The sequence below is a fragment of the Lepeophtheirus salmonis genome, chromosome 14 (assembly GCF_016086655.4).
Source record: "Lepeophtheirus salmonis chromosome 14, UVic_Lsal_1.4, whole genome shotgun sequence".
NCBI lineage: Eukaryota > Metazoa > Arthropoda > Copepoda > Siphonostomatoida > Caligidae > Lepeophtheirus > Lepeophtheirus salmonis.
The window spans coordinates 6,627,768-6,651,563 of NC_052144.2; the positions used below are offsets into that span (position 1 = coordinate 6,627,768).

Here is a 23,796-nt window from a genome sequence, read left to right on the forward strand (position 1 = left end):
TTTTGTTTATATTTTCCAGGTCTTACAATCAAGTTCAGTCCCAAATATAAGGGAGCTCCAGCAATATCCTCCATTGGACGACTTTATCGAGTTCAAGTCGGAGAAGTATTAACTCTCCCATGTGATGTTCACAATTTAGGGCCCATGGTCCTTATGTGGAAAAAAGGTCAAAGAGTCCTTACAGCAGGATCCATGATTGTCAAGAGGGATAAAAGGATCACACTTCATAAACATCATTTGGTGCTCACGAGTAAGTTCATTTTGGGATTGTGAAAAGCCTCATTGATAATAATGAACTTTGTAAGTCTATAGAGTAGGGACCCAAACTTGCAGTAGCATGACTAATTTAAGAAAAGACAACTCAAAACCAATTTGAAATATATGCTTAAATACTACAGGGTGCGGGGAAAAAATCTTAACACTTTCAATCCAGAAATTTATTAAGATAAATTTCAGCAACCATTTGTAATAGGGTATGTTAATAAAATAAAAATAACTAACATGATGCCTTGGCTACCCTAATCATCGATGTAGCCTCCCCTTGGCAGCAATGATGGCTTCGAGGTGTCCAAAGAAGGCCTTGCACCCATTGGGGACGGAGTCCTCAGACATGGCATAACAGTGCGGGTTGACAGTGTCCTTGAGGTTGTTGATATTTGGGTGACGGACGGTGCAGGCCTTGGACTCAACATGCACCCAATAAGTCAAGTCCAATGGGTTGCCATCTGGTGAGTAGGGGACCACATTTTGTTTGGCCAGAAAGGCAAGTTGTCCTCCAACCACTTTTGGGCCTTTTTGGACGTGTGAGCAGGTGCACCATCCTGCTGGAACACCCCGTTCCTGTCCAGGTTCATGTTGGAGATCATCAACTGCTTTGCGATCTCCATTGGTTTCTTGCCCTTGTCCAAAAGTGTGCAGACTGAAATTCGTTGGTATTGTTCAGATTGCATTTTCTCGGCTTCTAACACACCTAGGAAGATATAGTTTTTTTTTGTTTATTTTTAGTATTTGACCGTAACAATCTTACCACATTCACAAAAACCTTGATTTATGTAGCAAAAGCAAAGTGTATTTATTTTTTCGTCGCACCCGGTATTAGAAGGATAACTAAGTTTCTGGGCAGATAAACATCCCAAGGAATTGCGAATGAAAAAGTGGAAAGTTTTTACTCATTTAAAAATAATTTACCGACTTTTTCCGTAATATCACCTGTAGAGCAATAAAAACAAACAGTTTTTGTAAAACAAATTTCTTCTACATTTTCTCAGCTTCAAAGACACATAGGATTTTTTTTTCAATTTTTTTTTAGTATTTGACTTGAAATTTTTTACCACATTCACAAAAACCTTGATTTATGTAAGAAAAACGAAGTGTAAAGATTTATTTGCCGCACCCAGTATATTCAGCTATATTTTTTATTCAATATATTCTCTTTCATATCTAATAACAAACTCGTCACACCGGCGAACAGGTGGGTAGCATTTGACGATGTAGACCATGTCCATGGCGTACTACGCTGTCATGATGGCAGCTTGGAGCGAATCCATATTTACATGAGAGATGCCACAGACTTTCTTCTCAAAGACATCTTAAACTGCCAAGTCCAGGGTGTAGATGTCAGAGCTTGAGCAGGGCCACAAGGAGGCAGGGCAGAAGACAGTCATATTGTTGCTGCATAATTTTTGGTTCTTCTTAGCTGCAAGGGGCTGTAATTGACTTCTGATGTTGAATACAGTCTGGATAGAGATGCCAACTGACAATGGCGCAGATGATATTGCACACGCATTGTCTTTTTTGATGTTGCTTCGACATTTTTACACTTAAAGTCCTGATATAAGAAAATATTATTTTTATTTCAGCAGTCACTTGGTTACGCCATGAAATCTTGTAATTAAAATTAAAGGGGATAAAATCGTATTTAAATGCTACTGCAGTTTTTGGGTCCACATATGTTTTTTATAGATACTCTTTGGAACTAAAGTTATTTTACAAAAATATCGTTAAAAGCATTTCACATCAACTTAGAGTACTGTGAAGGAGTCTGCTCTTTCCAAAATTTGTTGCTATTTTGTATAAATATATAACAAAATCAGTTTTTATTCCTCTTTTTTTATAATTTGAACTTTATTTGAGAGAAAGGGATTAGTTAAGATGGTTACATCACTGGTGGATGTATTTTTCATTACATACTGCTTTTGTATGTACTCAATTTAGTATATTTTCATTTTAAATGCCTCAATACCCGTATACCGAAAAACAAGACTAATATACAGTTATCTATTAGATTTGAATATCCATGATGGAGGCGAATATAGCTGTGAGATTGAAACAGATGAGCCTCAACCCCTTGCTATGACACATACTGTAGAAATTCTAGGTAAGTGAATATGATTGACACATTCAATATTATCGGAAATATCCTTAGCTTTCCGATAAATCTATTAATCGATTGTTATATAATGTAAATATTCCTCTTTCATCAGTTCCACCCTCCATTATGTCACAGCCCCGAAATGGACGTATCGTTGTTCGTAAAGGCACATCCATCACCATCGAATGCCGCGCAAATGGAAATCCCACTCCTACCGTCACTTGGACAAGGAAAGGACTTCCCTTCAACCGACCAGGGGCAGAAACTTCCAATAATGGAATGACCCTTACTCTGAACAATGTGGGGCGGAATGACTCGGGAGCATACAAGTGTCGGGCCTCCAATGGAGTGGGAAATCCCTCAATCCAAGTGATTCATCTTCAAGTCTTATGTAAGTTAAGTTTGAACCCTCAAAGAAGTACAATTTTTATATTTTTTGGTTGATCCTATAGTTGACTTTCTTTATTTATTCCTTTATTTCCTCATTAAGACAATGAGCTTAATTTTTATTTTCTTCTTTATCTGATATATATGTTCTTCTTAAATAAATACACTCACTCACTCCAAGAATGTCTTCTTCTTCCTCTCCTTATCATCTAAGGAGAAACTATTTATAAGTTATTCTTATCGCCGACATTACTTTGTTTTTCTATTTTTAGTTTATTATTTCTTTTTGTTGATACTGAAAAGTCATACTCCATTAGACAAGTCATTCAAAAATAATTAATTAAACAGGATTATACTCCTATACAAATTAACTTCTTTTTTTATCATACGTGGCAATCAGGCCGTAGAAATAGTAGCAGGTGGGCGTGGGTTATTTTTAGAGCATGATTACTTAGTTTTCTTGGAAATAAAGTCTGATTATACAAATGTTGACGATTTTAATACATATGTACATGACGACATCAATAATTCAGCTGTAAAATCTGTTCAGACCGTATTTTAAATGATACTAAAACCGTTCATTTGATCGATTCAGATTGACCTTCTTTAAAGTACCGAATTAGTTTGCTCCACGACAAATTTGAACATTCTTAGACGGGTTGAGGATATTTACAGCAAAATCTAACATAAAAACATACTTCATATTTGTAGATAGTCTCAAAGGAACAAGTAGTCCTCGGAACAGAATACAAAAATTATCATAGAGAGGGGAAAATGCTTTGTAGTTATATATATGTATATATATCGTTGTTTGTAGGTTCTATATAAAAAGGAATTGGCATTTCAATACGCTTTCAAAATAGATCAAGCATAAAAAATATTCATTTTTATATCATTATAATGTTGTTGTTCTATTAGCTCCAACTACCAATATTCAAAAAAAAAAAAAAAAGTATCCCTTTTTTATATTCCTTTTCTTTATAGATATATAAATATGTACATTATTTTGAAGGTAGAAAATAGAGTTGAGACTCGGTCCAGGATCGATTTCTTCCGGGTTCGGTCTTATGGGATTTTTCAAGACGAATTTGGACTGACATTCCGGTCCAGACCGTAATTTGAGACCCTAGACGGAAATGTAATAGTTTTCAAATCTTGATCCAACTTTTTTATTCTTCTAGGGAGGGGAGACGTTAAAATTCCAATTCAATTTTAGCCCAACTTTTTGGATGCAAGAAAGTCTTTTAAGCACTTTGTGAAAAAATATTTTTTAATTTCCGCCTAAAAACCCGTGACAATTACTTTTTCACCCCTGAATGCGTATTTTTCTAATCTATTTTCAAAGTAACAAGAAAAATATTGCAAATATATTTTTAATACGATAGTTATATAGCATTTTAATTTAATAAAGTACAGTTTGAAGGTCCTGTAAAACGTCAAAGCTCACAAAAAAGGTCAATTTCTCCAAAAAAATTATTTTAATGTGGGGTGTAGGCTATCTAATTTTTAGGGGGACCTGTTAATTCCATCTTCTGTTTTATTTTAATCAACAAGTTATGTTTTTTGGGGAAAAAGTGTCGATTTTTGACGTTTATAGCCATTTGAAATTGACTTTTTTTTTTCTATATTCTCTATTTTCTTTATGAGTCAACTTATTTTATCCGCAGTTAGGGCGTTTTGAAGCAGATCTGTTTATTACGTATAAAGTTCGGATTTAAGAATTCATCTTCTATACAAATATAATTGGTTAGGTATGTCCTTAGTTACATCTTTTGTTCTCTACGAAATCCCTTTTTCTTAAATTTAAGCTGTTAACAAATATTTACAAACTTATAGTTCTTAGGGGACAATATGTATTTAGAGCCCCTTTTCCTTGGCAATCCATTGGTGAGGAACATATTTAACGATTACCTTGGTAAGGAATGTATTATTGATTTAAAATTCAAGCAAAAATAATTGTACAGATTGAAATTTGTAATAAGAAATATGTGAGTAGGACCAATCGTTGCTGTAATTTGTAGTGTGACATTTTAAAAATGTTATGCACTATCCCTATTTTACTCTGATATATTATTGTAAAATGCAGTCTTTATTACAGTTATCTGTACATAGATTTCATGCCTGATTTATGAGTAGAACAATAGAGTAATTAATATATATATATATATAACCAGTTTGTTTGTATGTATTAACAGCTTAAATTTAAGAAAAAAGAATGCAGTAAAGAAGTAAAGATGTTAAAAAGGACATCCATACCCAATTCTCTTTTTATAGCAGCTGAATTGATTGACCCTAGCTTTATAAGGACTGTTTGATATATAATAATAGCCACTAGGGCCCCCTATATCTTATCAAAATATGACACGATCTGTCATATTTTGAATACTAAGAGAAAATCAAATATCTGTCTATACATTCCAATGACTCCGGTGCACGGGTTTCTTTTGATACAAACTTTGCTTTCAACTTGAATTTTTCAGATTTAATAATTTTTTAGTAATAATTTTCGTCTAACATCCTAGTGAGTTAAACAGCCAGAATGAATTCAGGGGCTCCACAGGGGGTGGGCTGGAGCCCTCCCAAATAAAATAATAATACACAAAAAATCAAATTTTTGGTGAATAGATTTCGATTTTTTAAATATTTTTCCTACAAATTATTATTATTTTTTTGTTTGGCCACAAAGCGTAACTTTATTCAGAAACGAAATAAAGTAAAGGCTTAGCACATCGCATAAAATATAATATTTGAAACTTAAATAAAACAAAAAACCGTAAAAGCAAGACAATTATCAAACAAAAAATAAAGGAAAAAAACAAACAAACAGGAGAACAATTAAAAATTAAAATGACGTAAGTGGCATTTACTAAATAAATATTATTTATAATTTAAGGTTTGAATTTTTAAATTTTTTGTCAATAGCTCTGGGTTTTTGAAATTATTTCTACAAAAATTACAAATTCGTAAATTTTTTTCCTAGAAAATTTAATTTCCAAAATTTTCATTTTTTGAGAACAGCTGTTGAATTTTTCAAAATTTTTCACTTGTTTTTTAAGAATAGTTGTGCATTTTTTGAAATATTTATCCCCAAAATTTAAATTCAAGAAATAATTCATGCACTTAATTATACGTATGGATTTTAAATTCAATCAACTCTTTAGAAGGAGGACCAGATGTGGGGAAAGAGAAGAGTTGGAAAGTAGTGCCGAATATTAAACAGTCCATCCTTATATAACTATGAATATATTGGAGGGTTGAAACTATAAAAGGATCCATTCACTTTCAGGTGAAGGGCATTGAATATCAAATATAAAATAAAAATATGTTTTTTATCAACTATTGCAATATAAAATTGTAGTCACACAACTAAATTATATGACAATTTGAAATTTGGGTGTGCTTTTAATTTGACTATTGCTAGGGCCTAAAATAATTCTTAATTCCTTAACACCGGGATAAGTGGACTTCTATGTTCTCCAAGAGTTATTATCAAGGTTAAATAGAGGGAACCGAAGGAATATACTTCCAACTTGATTATGAATCTCAAGAGATGCTCAAATTCAGAATTCCGTATTCCACGAAAGGACGGTATAATAATATTTACGAACTGTCCCTGTTTAAACTTCCTATGACGTCATTGTACTTGAAAATACATATAATGTCATGTTATAAACAATTAATCTATAAAATTGGTCTAGACCGATTTTTTACGAGACCGAGCTATATCGAATTTTCCCTTTGAACCGATCTAGAGGGAATTTCTTTGTTGAACTGAATTAGTTCTGTCCAACAAATAATATTATGGTCTCAAACCGGTCTCGGACCTCCGGACCCAAACCCAACACTAATACATAGGTTGTTTTTTTTTCTCAATGTGCTGTACAAATATGAAGAATACTTAATTGTTTTCAAATCGTGAACCAATTTTTTCTGTCTCAATCTATTGTCTTCCCACTCTTGATTGATGAGTTGAACAAATAGCAAAAACTCAGGTCAGCAAAGTAATAAAAATATCAACTTTTTTCATGCATAGAATGTCATTTTCTTTTCTGTTGCTCGATCGTTTTAGATCCATTTAGACATAATTTTTCTTTGAGACCAGTCTGGACCAAACTCCTGTAAAGGACGGAATTAGTTATGTCCACTAAAAGTCATACGGGTCTAAGATCCGTATAGAATTTCAAGACCGAAAAGCAACACTATTAGAAATATATGTACTTAAGCTATAGATAGAGAAGTCAAAATCTTCATGTTCTACATAATATTTGAAGTGGCCTTTTTCTATTTTTATTGTGTGTGTATTTTGACTGACAGACAAAAAGCTTTGCAATGAATATACATGAATATTATTATATTTTTAAATTCCCTTCCTTATTTGTTTATATTATATATATAAAAAAAAGAAAAAAGGTGAATAAAAATTCAACAACAAAGTCCGGAAAATGGTTGTATTATGTTGATTATTATGTAAACAAATAAATATATTTATGTAAATAAAAGTACCCTTTTCGCGTGTTTTAACATGATTTAAAATAAAAACTTTCTTATTGTTCATACTACATAAAACACTATAAATATATTAAGAAGATAATACTTTGATACACTCATACGTTCATAAAAGCACTTTGCTATTCAAGACAATATAAAAATAAATCAAAAGGATTTGGGCACATGGTTGTTTGTTTTTGTACTACAGTAATTATTGTACAGGATTACTCTACTGTAAATGCAAAAAACTTTGCCCTCATCCATATCCTTAACAAAATGTCTTCTGAACACATTTTTTATCAAACAATAATTGAATAATTTTTGAGTAATCAGTCTACGTCAAATAATTTTTGAAAGCAAGGTAAACTGTGGTCTAAATTAAATGGTAAATGTTTTACCATCAGTTTGTATTTGTACAACAGTCATTATTTGTGATTGGACGGTTCGAAACAAAATTCGGATGCCGATTTTTTAATATTTTAAATAATAGTTAAAAAATAACGTTTTGCTATCAGGGGCGTCCACAGGATTATAGTTTTTGGAGGAGGGCTTGATTTTTGGATTTTTAGGAAAATAAATTTTTGGAAACAAATTTCAAAAATAAATTTTTTTTGGAAACAAATTTCAAAAATTAAATTTTTTTGGAAAAAATTTCAAAAACAACTGAGTTTCTTCAATAAATTAAATTTTTTTTGGAAAAAATTTCAAAAACACATGGAGTTTTTCAAAAAATTAAATTTAGTTGAAAAAAAATCCCTAAATCCCCAGCTGTTCACACAAAAACAATATTTTTTAGAAAAAGATTTCAATTATGAAGTCTTGGAAAAAAAAATTGAATGATTAATTTTTTTTGGAAAAAAAAAGATTGTAGAATGAAATTATATTTCAAATTTTAATTTTGGTGACCAATTAATTCAAATATTAAATTTTCTACTAAAAACAAAAATTTCTTATCACGGGTGTCTATTTTTTTATCACTTAAAAATTAATAAGTAGTTAAATAACAGTAATAAACAATAATTTATAAGAATCGGAATCGCAAATTAAATATTATTTTCCCAAGTCCTATTCCAGAAAAAACATCCGATTTTCCAATTTAATCGTGCTTTCACTAGTAATTATTGTTCAGGGCTGTTATAAGCTTTGCCCTCATCCAGATTCTTAACAAAGTGTATTACGAATCATTTTTTGGTTAAATTTAATAACATATTAATTTTCCATATGACCTCCACCGGCCTCAATTTTCTCGAAGAATGCATTGTAACCTTTGATGATGTCCATAGAGGGGGATACATTTTTCGTCAAACGATAATTAAATAGTTTTTGAATACATAAACTTTGGCCTAAATGCAATTAAGAAAGTGTTTTACCACCAATTTATAGTCTGATTAGATTGAAGACATTTAGCCTTGAATGTCATAACTTTGTACCGCTGAAAATAGTGCCCTAACTAAGATATCACCCCTCCTTCTCTAAGGGCTCGAACTATGATGAATACATAAGCATATTTAAGGATTTTTGACAAAAGATTACCTACTCGATGTCTAAACTTGTGTACTTTACCTATATGTCACGAAATGGATGATATCTTAAGGAAGAGTAAATAACACAAACATTTGTTTGCCTTAAGCTTTATAAACCTTTTTATACGTTCTCATATACATCGAATTAAATCATATAAAATAGGCTCATTGATTTTAAAATGGAGACAAATTTAGACTCTTACTAGGGCATGCAAGTTAGGGCCCAAATGAATTCAAATTCGTCTGAAGCCAATCCTGTGCCAATTGGGAGTGATGAGTAGGAGCTTCGTCCTGGTAAAAAAAATTCTTATTTATATCATGTAAAAGTTTTATATTCAAAGCTGATCCCTTTTATCTACTCACCAGTATTGATGGGAGAAGATACTTCTCTAGGATCTTCTCTATTTAGCTTTTGGCTCTAACTGTATGCCTGAGAGGCATAATATGCAAGTCACTCAGTGCTCTGTAACTCATAAGTCCACATACTAGAATTTTCAGAGGAAAGTTCTCAGATTCCGGGGGCTCAAAGTCTTCCTTGATTCAAGGCCATACTCGATCATTTTGAAGTTTGGGAGGGTAAACAACTGAAATGGGGACTCTTTAGAAATTAAAACCTTCCTCCACTCCAAAATACCCCAATATCTTCTCTCCTTGTAGAAATTAAGGCGTTTTATTTGCTTATATTTGGTTTATTTTGGCTTATATGGAAGAAAATATAAATATTCTCTCAACTGTTTTCTGACAGTTTCATGCTACACCTTTTCGCCATTCTTCGTCATTTTTCCTCCAATTTTCTTGTAGATTAACGTCTTTGTTTCATGGACTTGGCAATGATAATTTTATCTTATCTTAAAAGTTCATTCTTTCAGCCAGGTTTGTCTTGGAGTTCCTCACTAGCCTTTATGTTTGGCCTCCACCTATTAACAGTAATAATCGATACTCCAATATCATTGCCAACTTACTTTTGATTGTTGCCTCCCTCAAGCAAGCCAACAGCTATGTAGTGTGTGTTTAAACTTTGCTCACATAACCATGGGAACACCTCACTCCAACGAATACATACATTAAAAAGTGCCTACTTCTTTAAATATAAAACCTTATTGAAAATTTATTTTTTTCAGCATGAAGAACTTCATATGATTGCATCTTTCCCTAATTTTTATGATTTTTTCAAAGGTATCCTCAATTTCTTGACATGCTGTATTTGAAATTATATGGATTTTTTCTATACTCAAATTTATATTGACACTTTTATTTAACTATATGCTACTTCTAATTTCTAGGAATGAGTTGAGTAATTTTTGACTCTTTGACCTAAAAAATATATAAAACTCTGACCTTTCAAAGAAAATATGGACCCCTTCTTTCTTTATGACATTTTCCAACATAACTAAACGCCCATAAAAACTACTTGAGAGTGGAATAAATAAATAATAATAATAATAATATTTGAGCCTTAGATTTCATTCAATAAATTCCCTTGAAAACTGCAAATATCACCCATTCAAAAAAACAGACCATTAATACATATATACGATAAATAAATATATATATTGTAATTTGTAAAATATTTAATATCTCTTGGCAAGCTCCTATCAACCTCAGACCCTGTTACTTATCAATAGGGATGGACATGCGAGCGAGCATGAGAAAAGGGCGGGAGCAGAAATCAGCTGCTTATGATGTTGTGGTTTTAGAGGATAGAGTATAGGCCAAGTTAATTGTAATACTGCTATAGAAATGGGAATCTTCTATATTTCAAATAACACCTGAAGAGTTAATATAAAAAAATAGTTTCATTTTTCCAATTCAGGAATACTCCGGGAAACTCATCAAAAAAAAACCTGTCATTTTTCTATATGAAAAATATGTTTAGCAATATGTTAATCCTAAATTTGAAAAAGTAGTTGTTTAATTAATTTTCAGAATCTTTGAATACGTCAATAATAACTTACTCAAGTGTTCACTATATTATGGATCTATTTACAATAAGATCTCTAAAATTTCTTCCCTTAAAGTCATTAATATGATATTTTATACATTGAGTGATCAATCATGATTATTGCTTTACTCGTAGTTGCAAATTACTAGTAAATTCATAAACTAAAGTATACTATCGTATATTTATCATATAAAGTTAAATAACTACAAGTAAAATACAAAAAAAAAAAATAACTAAAAAAATGATTAAATATCAATTAGAAATTTTAATAGAAATTAAACAGAGAAAATCAAATAAATTAATAATAATTAATGACAAATGATACCATATAGAAGTTATTCATAGTAAATATTATGAATGGATTAATCAAATGATTAGCGACTAATGTGAATTATCTATATATATACAAAATATAATGAGACAGTTTTATAAAAAAATATATAATAATTATGGGTAGGAATAAAATCCTTTTTTTTCCATCATACTTTATTCTTCGTCTTGTAAGTCAGTTTAAAGCTAAAAAATAAAAGTAAATTAAAGTATTCTTCTAAGTGACTAAAATTTATCTTAAATAAATAAACATGTTCAAATATATGGAGCATACCCATGTCTTTAACCGAATAACCTGACGTTAGACAAATGCCTTGTACACAATTTGATGCTAAGATCCCCTTTGAGATCATTCAAGCAGGTTTTCTTGTCCCTATTACCGTATTTTTATAACACCTTATCTCGAAGATTATGAACGTTTAGCAATATGCTAATCCTAAATTTGAAAAAGTAGTTGTTTAATTAATTTTCAGAATCTTTGAATACGTCAATAATCACTTACTCAAGTATTCACCATTAGAAACTGATGTTAGAAAAACTACTTGCAAACCATTTGAAGCTAAATCTCTTTTGAGACCATCCAGACAGTTGTTCTTGACCTTTCCAGAGTTTATGAATAAATATAGTTTAAAAAAAAGAAAGAGAAAGAAAAAAAAAGGTATTCAATAAATACTTACTCCCACAAATCTGTTATTTCAGCATTCCATTTCACAATTAGCATGTACCTGACACTACTTACTGATAGAAAAGACCTCATTTTGTTATAAATGGCTCTGAACATGCTCAAAATCCTCTCTAAGTAACAATTTACAATAGGTTTGTTCATATAAATTGTCTTCTCAGAATTGGCTAGGTCTTGTAAATCGTTGTATGCTAGATTTCTTCTAAAAATATGTTTAATTTGGTTTTGAATAGCTCCAGCTTGAAATAGATGGTTAAGTTTTCAACAATAGTTATCCTAAAAGTTAATGGGATATCCATCATAAAGTGGTAATGGCATCGGTACTTGGATTGAGTTTAGTATTGATAATTCTTCATAAACAAACTCATCATTTATAATCTGTGTAGCTTTAACAACCGATGATGTTTGTCCATTAAAGCTGCTTAAAATTTCCCTAATTACTTTTAAGTTATTGAAATATTAAATCTACTGCATTTAATCAAGTTTCCTAGAGTGTGGCGATAAGTACTGGAGGTAAGGGAATTAGGTCAGAAACAATAAAGTTACGTTTTCTTTGCCCAGGATAAAAATGAAAACTTTTTTTCGTTACACACACCCCATTTTTACTTATAAGTAAAGATGTTTTTTTTTTGCAAGAGCGCGAGGGGAAGGTGGGAGCGATAATTATAGCATTACTTTTATTTTATTATATTCTAGACAAAACGTGTTAGAAATTATTTATCACAGGTAATTTCAAAGATGTACGATTAATCCAGATTTGTTAGTAGATAAACACGTGTTAATAATTATAAATGGAATACTCTTTTTTTCTTAAATAGAAACATACCGGATCCCAAAAAATTGAGGAACGGTCACGTCCTAAATCTTAACAAAGTAACCAAATCAAACCCAAAAACCATTTCATGGAGCAATCATTGCTAAAATAACATCTTGATATGTATCCGAACGTGACATCAGCATGAATATATCTCTGCTACGATGTAATTTTACAGATTCAATGCTTATAAGATTTCGTCCCCTCCTTTTTTTCTCCTTTTCTTCTCCCTTATGCAACTACTGATTAAATTCCCTTTTTAATATCAGCTGCCTGTTATTCTTTATTTAAAAAAATGCATGGATAGACGAGGATGCTTACTCATAGGGATAAGTTACCACCACAAGAATCTATTAAATAATGATTAAAAAAGAAGAAAGAGCACACGCAACAACTGTTTTTTCTTTTTTAATTTCTAGACATATTTTTTCTTTACAAAAGTGCCATCCTTACTCCAAAGTTATCATTGCTTTTTTTAACCTTTATTTTTTTCTTTATAGATGAGCCCGAGGTCCGTGTCCCTCATCGTATCATCCATGGTGGAATTAACAGAACAGCTGTTCTTACATGCCGTGTCCATGCCGAACCAGATCCAGATGTCAAATGGTACAAAAACTCCCATCAAATTGACCCTTTGGGACACTCCAAAGCCCTTTTCAACGGAAAGAAGGAGTATTCACTCCATATCTCTAATGTAGGGATTGAGGATTTCTCCACATACACTTGCTCGGCTGTAAATAGTCTGGGAAAGGATAAAAAAGTATTGAGATTAACTGGATCACCAAAACGTCCTGAAATTGATAAAATTCATAGGCTCCATGATGGATTGTGGAAGATTTCCTGGAATACTTTTAGCTATGCGCCTCTCCTTCAATTTCGAATCATGTATAGAAACCTTCCTGTGAGTTCCATTCTTAATTTAATTATTACACATAATATTATGCATTCGTACGTTGTAATGTAGGCCCAATTAAGTAGGTTATTTGTGTTTATATATGTCCTTTTTTTATTCTATATGAAAAAAAGTAAGAAGAATCCATCTATTTTCAAACAGACCATAAGAAAAGAAAAAAAATAAATCTATGTGGCCATAAAAAATAAACTTTTTCAACTATATAATAGTTTTCTATCTCAGAACGATAGTTTTTGATTAACTTGTTTGGAATAATTTATATATACACTTATAGGCAATTATAAGATAGGTATAGGGTGTTACATAGAAATAAGGACACTTTTCAATGACATATATTTCTATGAAAAATAAGTAGAGCCACAGCTTCATTGTTGTCATTTTTCTTCACACACTCCTTGAGAACAATCACTTATCATGTGGTGACAATGATGCCCTTCAAGGGGAGTTGAGTGGCTGCACACTAGTTGAGAAAAGTCTACTCGCTCATGTCATACTAGTGTTTCTTGATAGGGGCCTTCAGGAGAGCGATATTTGGTTTATGAATGGTGCAGGCATTTGACTCCACGAGCAGCCGTAAAGTCAAGTCAGTCCTATTTCAGGGCCACATCAACTTGAGCCAGAAGTTTTTCCCGGATTCCCACTAAAGGTTTTACGTTTGAGAGTTTTTTCTATTACTGGCAAGCTGTTACTTGACGAAGTAAACTGTGTTCCTGGACAGCTAATCAGAATTCTCTGTGAGAATTATTTCTGACCAAAGAAATGCAGATATCTGGTTCCAAACGTCCCATTCTGAGCTCATTTTTACCGCGAGAGAGACGTCCCATGTAGGACAACAAACATAAAATAAGCAGTTTCTGATGCAATTTCAAGATTTTTTAATTTTTTATTGAAACCTTGAGTTGGGTAAAAGATTTAAAGGTGTGTCCTAACTTCTAAGTTACACCCAGTATGTATAATATAATAGATCTTATTTTCCCTCAAAAGTGTTTTAATCTCAACAGCATCTTTTATACGTAATATCTAATTAATTAGTTATTATTGGTTATATATTATAATATAATGTATATAAATGAACATAATTACATTCTAAAAGGGATATAGAACAAAACATTAATATTATATTTTGCTTTCTTCTGATTGTTGTCTACTCAAAGTTATATAAATTTGAAAAAAAGAAACATTTTCGGTTAGCCTAAAAACACGTCCGAAAGGATGTTCAGAAAAATGTAATAACCAAAAAAAAAATTTAAAATAAAAATTGCAAAATGATGTTACTTTGTTATTTATTCATTGTGACGTATCCATTTTTTTTATTTCTTTCACATTGTTAATTCAATATAAAAGGTACATTTACAAAAGAAATATAGTTAATTTTATTTAAATCCTATTTTTTTAAATAGAGTTGTTTATTGTACTAAACTTACTCTCCTTCAAGTTTTTGATGTAAAAATTGATATTTGATTACTTAAAATTTTTTAGTATACATTATATATTTTTTTTCTTTTTTCTTCTATAAAACATTTCATGTAGCTTTTTGTCATCTGCTTGTAATTTGTACAATGTATAATCTGTGTTCATTTAAAAAATTGAGATTTTGCTACTGGGTGGTCCATTGAAATCTGAACACTTATTAATTCAATAATTAATTAAGGTTGAGTAATTGAAACTAACTCATATTTCGATAAATTAGACTATAAACAAAAAGTCACTAAACAAAACAAACCTTAGCTCACCAGCTTGTGTACTTTATTTCAATCACTAAACCTTCATTAATTATTGAGTAAGTAAATGTTCATATTTTAATGGACCAAACTGTATCTTCCAAGCATTCGATAAAGGAACTTTCTAAGAAATTGGAGCAAGAATATGCTATAAACACAATACGGCGAATAAAATCTTCACAATTTCAATCTAGAACTTTATCGAGATGTATTTTAGCAACCAGTTATAATAGGGTATGTTAACAAAATAAAAATAACTAACATGATGCCTTGGCTACCCTAATCATCGATGTAGCCTCCCTTGGTAGCAATGATGGCTTCGAGGTGTCCAAAGAAGGCCTTGCACCGATTGGGGACAGAGTCCTCAGACATGGTATCACAGTGCGGGTTGACAGTGTCCTTGAGGTTGTTGATATTTGGGTGACGAACGGTGCAGGCCTTGGACTCAACATGCACCCTATAAGTAAAGTCCAATGGGTTGTTATCTGGTGAGTAGGGGAACACATTTTGTTTGGCCAGAAAGACAAGTTGTCCTCCGACCACTTTTGGGCTTTTTTGGACGTGTGAGCAGGTGCACCATCCTGCTGGAACACCCCGTTCCTGTCCAGGTTCATGTTGGAGATCATCAACTGCTTTGCGATCTCCATTGGTTTCTTGCCAGTGTCCAAAAGTGTGCAGACTGAAATTCGTTGGTATTGTTCAGATTGCATTTTCTCGGCTTCTAACACACATAGGAAGATCTAGTTTTTTTTGTTTATTTTTAGTATTTGACCGTAACAATCTTACCGCATTCACAAAAACCTTGATTTATGTAGCAAAAGCAAAGTGTATTTATTTTTTCGTCGCACCCGCTATTAGAAGGATATTTAAGTTTCTGGGCAGATAAACATCCCAAGGAATTGCGAATGAAAAAGTGGAAAGTTTTTACTCATTTAAAAATCCCATCTGTGCCACCTCCAATATAAAATGGATGACCATAAGGCTTCGGCGGATAAAGAGCGGTCTCATTTGTCGAAAGAATATGTAAAGAAGACGTCAAATACCTTCAGGTCTAGGGTTGAGGCCATGGGGGATGCCACTTTTAGATAGAATTGTTTATTGTTTTCATATATTATATAAAATCTTTCACTTGTCTTACTTTTTGATAGTATTGAGAAAGTTGAGCTCTGGAGACTTTGATCACAATTCCCAGGGACACACTGTACAAAAATGCCCAAGATGTCAAAAATCATTAGGCATTATGAAATACTTGGATATTATTGTAGCAGCATGTCTTTTTGATATGTATTTAGAGTTATAACAAATTACATATATAAATTGTTCATAAGTAATAGAGATAACAGAAATTATTGAAAGGAAATTAAAGTTATCTGATTTGGAGGTTTTTTAATATAAATAAGTGAAATATTTTATATGCATATGACATTACTTAAGTAACTTTATTTCCTCCTCCTTCTCTTTTACTTCAAAGTCTTTCTTACATATGTACATAATATCTTTATTTGTGTATAAAACAGCCCCTTTATTTCTTACTTCAAGTTCAAAATCCTGTAGTTTGATGTATGTGGTTTTTTTTTTTTCATAAAAAAAGATCAAATATCATTTATCTAAAGAAATCATTAAATATGATTTCTTTCTTTGATGATTTTAATGAAGAGTTATCAAAATTCAAATATTTATTTTATGTAAATGCAATTAAAAACGATTTTCACAAGAGGTTGAAATATAATATAAAAAAGACCCTTGGGCTAAAGTTAAATATGTATGTACAAATAATTGTTCCTTTATTATTAATTCCTTTTAAGAGTTCACAAATGGATGTTGAACCGGCTTTCAAATGGAAGAACGTTCTCCTCAAGGAACATCTCCAAACCTTTTCACCCCATTCGGATCCATCTTTTAGAAATAGTTTTTATCACCTTAATGATCTCTTTCCTCAATCTTTCTATGAAGTTCAGGTTCAAGCCAAGAACTCCTTTGGATGGAGTGATAAATCTCACATTCGAAAGTTTTACACAACAACTCCGGAGGAAGAAAGCAATGAGGACGATTCCAAGGAACACGAGGGGATACAAAGTAAGAACGCATGCTTTTTATCTCTTTTAATTCATCTATGTATACCTCTAAGAAATTTGATTGGATAAATTAGTTTCCTGGGAGCTGTTGAATGAAAAAATATATGTATATATAGAAAGAAAATTAATCTAAGGATGAGCTCCTACAGTGAAGTAACAGGTTAAATTAAATCAACACTTTTTTTTAATTAAAAACTAGCAACATAATACTATAAAAAAGTTTTTAGACTGTTTTTTATATTAATTTATTTTTGTTAAATTATAATGAATGGTTAATGGGGAAGTTTATTAATATCACGAAGGAACTACCCATGCAACCATACTATTGTCTTTCATTATTTATAATAACCATTCATCCTTTTATATGTATAGAGATCAAAGATTCTCCTCAAAACTCCCAAGGATCCTCCCCAATAGATGACGATCTCCTGGATAACACCCAAAAGAAAGAGTCATGGCATTCTGGAAAATATAATTTGAGTTCTATTCAAGCCTCTGATGGCGATGAGAAGAGCCCACAAATCATCCGCCCTGAAAGGAAGCACTCACCCCACTATAAGAGTAGTTTGGCATCGCATCAACAGTCAGGGAGTTTGTTGAAGTCGTTCTCTCTCATATTCTTCTTCTTCCTGTCAAATGTATCTTGGAGGATATTCTTTCAAGTCTAAGGAGAGACAGTGTGGAGGAAAAAAGCCAAATAATGATTTTTCATTTGCAATTTTGTTTATCTTTGTTGACTAATACTACTAACAATAATAATTGAGAAATATTTTTAAAGAAAAACTATATGTCAAATAATAATACAATAACCTTGTTTATAATTTTGTCTCTCTACTATTACTACTACATATTATTAGGACAGAAATATACACCTTTAGTACCTTTTCCTTTGTTTATGTTATTACGTACTTTCATAGACTTATTTGTGTTCGGGAAATAAGCAAAGCAATTATCTATTTAATTGTCATTTAACACGAATTCAATCCCTTTGTTTAGTCCGTTCTTCATACCCTTTAGTTAAATCAGTTGCATATATTTATAAATATAACATATACTAAAAAAAATCATTTGATTTTATTCCATAAAATAACATTTAATTCATCCAAAAATTGGCAAACAAAACCTCATCTACTGCCTAAATACTGGGTGTTCCATTGAAATCTGAACCCTTACATATTCAATAATTAATGAAGCTTGAGTGAGGAAATTAATTCATTTTTCGATATTTTAAAGCATAAACAATTAGTTATAAAACAGAACAAATATAGTTCCTCTATCTTTAATACAAGTCGAGAAAATGACATTTGAACATGATTGACGAATTACCATTTACGTTCTCCAAAGAGTTGGACGTCTCCAGAACCACCGTCTATACGAGAATATAGGAGAAAGCCTGCAGTGTCCATCCAGCCAGCACTGTACCTCATGACAGATGAATACATCCTGGAAGGTTTAATTGGCACTAAAGCCGCCTACATAAATAATAAAGAGAGCTCAGACATAAATCTATTTATAGTATTAATTTTGTTGAAAGTTAAAAATGTTTAGATTTTAATGGATTACTCGGTATTAAGAGTAATTTTAAAGTTATGCTCATTCTTTCAGTATGGAAATGAGATTATTAATGTATAGATTTATTTATATACACGATTCCTGGGGAGATTGACTAATAGGCTCTGACACAAAAACTTTAACTGCATTTTGTTGTCGGCTGAAGGTTGTTTCTGCTTCTTTTCCCCTTGGTTGTTTGAGCTAGAATGAGTACTTGTTAAGCGATGAACAATTATCAAATAATAATTCGATAGTTGAGAAGAATTGACGAACTATAAACTAATACTATGAAAAGATAGTAAAGATAACTACGTGTAGGTGACCTAATTGACAGTCTCCAATTTCTAGCAAGTTTCTACAAGTTGTGCTCCATCACCTTAGTAAAATATCTAAATATTATGTTAGCATTAACTACTACTCTTTGAGGGTAGTGGGTAACTTAGTTTCTCTTTTCTGGAAAACAAACTTTTAAATATCGGGATACCCTAACTAGTAAATAATAAATACTATTACATTTCAGAAGAAGAAATAAATTAAAAGCTAGTCAAAATCCTTTGTATATTCGTATTGTCTTCATTTTGCACTTTTACAATTCTGTAACCCCCATCCAACCCGACAAAAATGTTTAAATATCAAAATCCGACCAGTGGGATAAAAGGCAAATTTCACATCACTAGAATCCATAAAAAAAAAACACTTTTGAATAAGCTAGAAGTCAGATATATTTTTGGTGCAGATTTTTAGCTCTTCTTGGCTGGATTGGAGGGGAAACACTATACCTATCCTTAAAGGACTTCTTGATGTTGTAGGTAGTCCGGTCTTTTCAGTCTTTTCGGCACTGGAAAGAGCTGCGTAGAAATCGCTTACGCGCTACCTTTTTTGTTTTTGCAGCATTATTTTTACACTTAGAGACATGGAATAAAAAGAAGACTCGTTTATTTTTTATTTCGACTGTCGTTTGATTGTGTAAGGAAACCTTGTAATATCGAAGAAATGGGATAAGATAGTAATTAAATGCCACTGCAAGTTTTGTCTACAAAATCTTTATTTATGGGGTATATCAAAAAGAAGACCTAGATATAAGTTTGTTGTTTTAGTAAGATTCCATTGTTCCAAACATGTTCCTGCTTTGTTGAACATCATTAATTACCATTATCTGTATACGTGTAAAATAGAGTTTGGGTTTCCTTTATGTCTTCCCACAACTTTGAATCTAGGAGGCAGAAATTTTGCAAGGGTGCCTCTTTCGAACATGGTCAGGTTAAGACAAGGGTGCCGATTTTTGGAAGGGGGCTTATCCATACCCAAAAACAAAAACCGTTTTTTGGAGCTAGAAGAGACTAGATATGGGGTTGAATTATGAATAAAAAAAGTGATTGTCGTCTCGAAAAACAATTATAAAAATAATAACGTTTTCTAAAATTATTCAAAATCAAAAAAGTTATGGGTATGGAAAGGAAATTGTGAAAATTGCAATTTGGTTTTTTTCAAGTGCAAAAAAAATGAACTTCTATTGAAATATTGGATTCGTTGAGTGAATAAAGTTTGTAGAAATTTGTCTGGAAATTCGTTTGCATTTAAATTTGACAAATAAAAATTGATGTTTAACTAAAATATTTGTCAAATATCAAACGACAATTTTCAATTTTTAAGAAAAAATGCCGCGAAGTGATGCATGTTATATATCAAATTTTAGACTCCTAGGTTCTATTTCTGGAACATATTATTACATAATTTTTGAAATATTTGCAAAAATGAACTAGTTATTGAGGGTTACTTTTTCGAGCGCATTATCCTCCGTAATTTTTTTGCAAGTACGAAAAAAATATTGGTAAGTTTTTATCTCTCTTTACAATACCAATAAATGTTATGAACTATTTTTTTTCAAAATAAGGAAAAAAAAAAGGTTTTTCGATCTGGTAATTTTTTGACAAAAAAATAAAATAAAGCACTTCTTATCTAGACAATTTTTTATGCATATGTTGGTCTGTTATTTGTAAAGCCCAATAGGCATACTTTTATATATATTTCTAACAAAAAATAAACATTCCGATTAAAAATAATCCAACCCCTACAAATATCTAACAAGGGTAAAAGAAAAAACAATAAAAAGGGAAAAAGGCAATTAAAATCCCAGCTTTTTTGATTTTTTTTAATACAAGCACCTAAAAGTCCGAATTAACGACCATCGTCGGACTTGTCATCTAGACAAATGCACTGTTATAATAATATGGTCGAAATATTAGAAAAAAATGATATTTCCCATTGTCAATATGATTTCCCACCCTTCCTTTGCCAGAGAAACGCCGGGTAAACCTTTTATTTATTATCTGTAGCTAGTTCCATTTGAACCTTTGAATTGTCCACTGCATAAGTAATTTTTTAATGAAATATCTCCACATTGTCAAAAATTCTTGCTTTCAGTAATTATCATTGACACTTAAATATTAGAAATAGATTAATTAACATAGAAAAATTGGTAATAAGTAACTTTGTATTAAACATATTCCTATGAGGACAATTCGTATAAAACACTTTCTTATAAAACCATTTCGTATGAAATTATGAGGAAACGTGGCATAGACTTTATGAATTGTCATTTTATACCCGAATGTTGGGGGTAGTTTCGGGTATTGGCGATACTTAAGTAACTACTAAAAAGCCCCTAACAGCCCCCCAATTGTACCACGAATGTTAGGGGGTGTTTTTAGGTACCAATGGGTCCTAAAACGGTATGCAACCCACCGCTGTTACTTAAAGAAATTACTAAGACCTCTTTAGAACCCCCAAATGGTACACCGAGCATATAGAGAAACATATAGCAGATAATAATTTTAAGGAAATTAGAACCCAAAAACATTTGGGGTACATTGGGGGGGGGAGGGGCACTTAATTGTTTTTCAAGTATAGACAGTAAGTTGCATCCCGTTTTTCAACCTGGAGGTACCCGAAACCACAATCAAACATTCAGGGTACATTTGGGGGTTTGTAAGGGGCTCTTAGTAGTTACTTAAGAATCGGCGGTACGCAAAAACACCCCCAACATTCGGGGTACAAAATGACAATTCATAAAGTCTATGAAAGCTTCTTCATAAATTTATACGAAATGGACCGAAAGAATAAAACAATCTATTCACGATGAGTAGAGAATTTCAATATTTCAAAATGGGATCACTTAAAAAATACAAAATAGAACTAAAATCCTTGGAAATGCATAGTTTTTAAATAGATCTTTTTGTAAATTATACATATATTATTTTTCTATAATAAAGGCTGTAATATTCCCCATCACTATGTATTATGAATAAGTTACAAGGGTCTCAAGAAGAGTGTCAGGTCTTTATCATTTTTTAGCCTAAAAATGTAAATATATCCAGTACAGAACAAAATACTGAATTAATAAAACCACTTTTACATAAGTTTTATTAAACCTACTTTTTATTCGGGAATTGTTTTAAGTGTAAAGAATGACTCTGGATAATAATAGTCTAGAATTATTATAATCCCAGATATTTGAGAATTCAGATGACTTTGAGAAAAACTGAAAATTAGTTTTGTATTGTGCGCTCAAAGATAAATTCATTTTTTAGTTTGAATTCATTTGTACCAAATGATTGTTCCCCTTAAGCACATTTAACTTCATATGACGTTATTGTGTGAATGTTCACAATTATAAAGCTCACATAAAGTCATCAATAATTTATTTATAGAATCGGTTTAGCCAAAATTTTGAATGAGATCCATCTGGACTGCATTTTTCTTTTGGAACAATTTATATAGAATATTTGTTTCTGACCGCTGCAAAGTATTACGGTTTCAGACTAAAACCCAAGACTTCTATTAAGATTTTTTGGCTTTCTTTATGTATATTTTAATTATACGTACATTAGTTAAAATTAAGATGTAGCTTAGTCCACAAAGGGAGGAGTTCAAAATGGCTTTTAATGGTTCCTTGTCACTAACTTCCCCTACTAAAAGTATTGGCTATTTAAGGCCATAAGCTATGTCTGTTTCATTTACTTCATCATCATAATGAACGTCTTCTTTTTTTATCAGCAGGGAAAGACGGCAAAGACTAGACTTTATATACTAATAAAAACCATAAAATTTTGTTAATTACTTGTCTCCTCCCTTGAAACAAATGTGATAAAAATACCTATTTTTAATTATTATAAAACATGACATGTAAAAATAAAAAATAACATTAAACCCTAACTAAGAAATCTCTAGATCTTAGACACTCACATATTTATTATACCTATAAACAGTTATGTAATATATCTAAATGATGTTAAAATTTTTGCTAATATGTTTTTTATAAGAATACTTTTTCGTACCATAATGAAAAAGGAAGAATTTTCTCTCTTTGCAAACAATCCTTCATCAATATCTCTGAATTAATATATTCAATTAAACTTGAGATAACAATTTTTATTATAGACTTAATATGATTTTTTTCTCATAACTTTCTTGAAATTAATTGAAGATGAAACTTATCAGCAGCCTTCTTTTTTTTTTTTAAATCGTCGGATCAAAGATGCTTGAAATACCTAGCGAATAATCCGTTTTGAAACATTTATCCAAGTGGGGACTACTCACAAGATGGATAAGTATTATCAGGACAACCCGCTAAAGAGTATGCAGACCCATGGAGATAACTTTATTTTTTTTCCCCAAAATGTCAGTATTTAAACTATAAAACCACCAGGTGAGTGGTCTTGCAGCTGGATGGTGTCCCATATATCCCCTCAAAAGTTGCTTATAAGTTCTAGGAGGACAATGTGCCTATTTCGAGTTTAATAAAAATGGAAAAGAAGTAGACTAGAGAACCACATCCTGCATCCCTTATTTTGATCCTCTGGAGTTTACCTTCTGGCCTCAAATAGAGAAGAAAAACTGTAGACCTCGCCACCAAAAGATTGATGTCGTAAGCCACACAGTCATTAAACAATTTGCCATGATGTCCAAGGTTTGTTACAATCCTGTCTCTAAGGACGTA

The 23,796-nt window shown here is 31.5% G+C and overlaps 1 protein-coding gene across 1 annotated transcript in view; it reads left to right on the forward strand.

Annotated features, from left to right (window-relative positions):
• The window catches only part of LOC121129719 (protein amalgam), a 36,647-nt gene extending 18,516 nt beyond the window's left edge, over positions 1 to 18,131 (forward strand). Inside the window, exons 2-7 of the mRNA XM_040725438.2 lie at positions 20 to 250; positions 2,285 to 2,377; positions 2,484 to 2,762; positions 13,038 to 13,438; positions 16,977 to 17,247; positions 17,619 to 18,131. Of these exons, the coding sequence (XP_040581372.1) occupies positions 20 to 250; positions 2,285 to 2,377; positions 2,484 to 2,762; positions 13,038 to 13,438; positions 16,977 to 17,247; positions 17,619 to 17,914 (1,571 nt within the window). The 3' untranslated portion in view covers positions 17,915 to 18,131. The remainder of the gene's footprint in view (positions 1 to 19; positions 251 to 2,284; positions 2,378 to 2,483; positions 2,763 to 13,037; positions 13,439 to 16,976; positions 17,248 to 17,618) is intronic.
• The last annotated feature ends 5,665 nt before the right edge of the window (positions 18,132 to 23,796 follow it).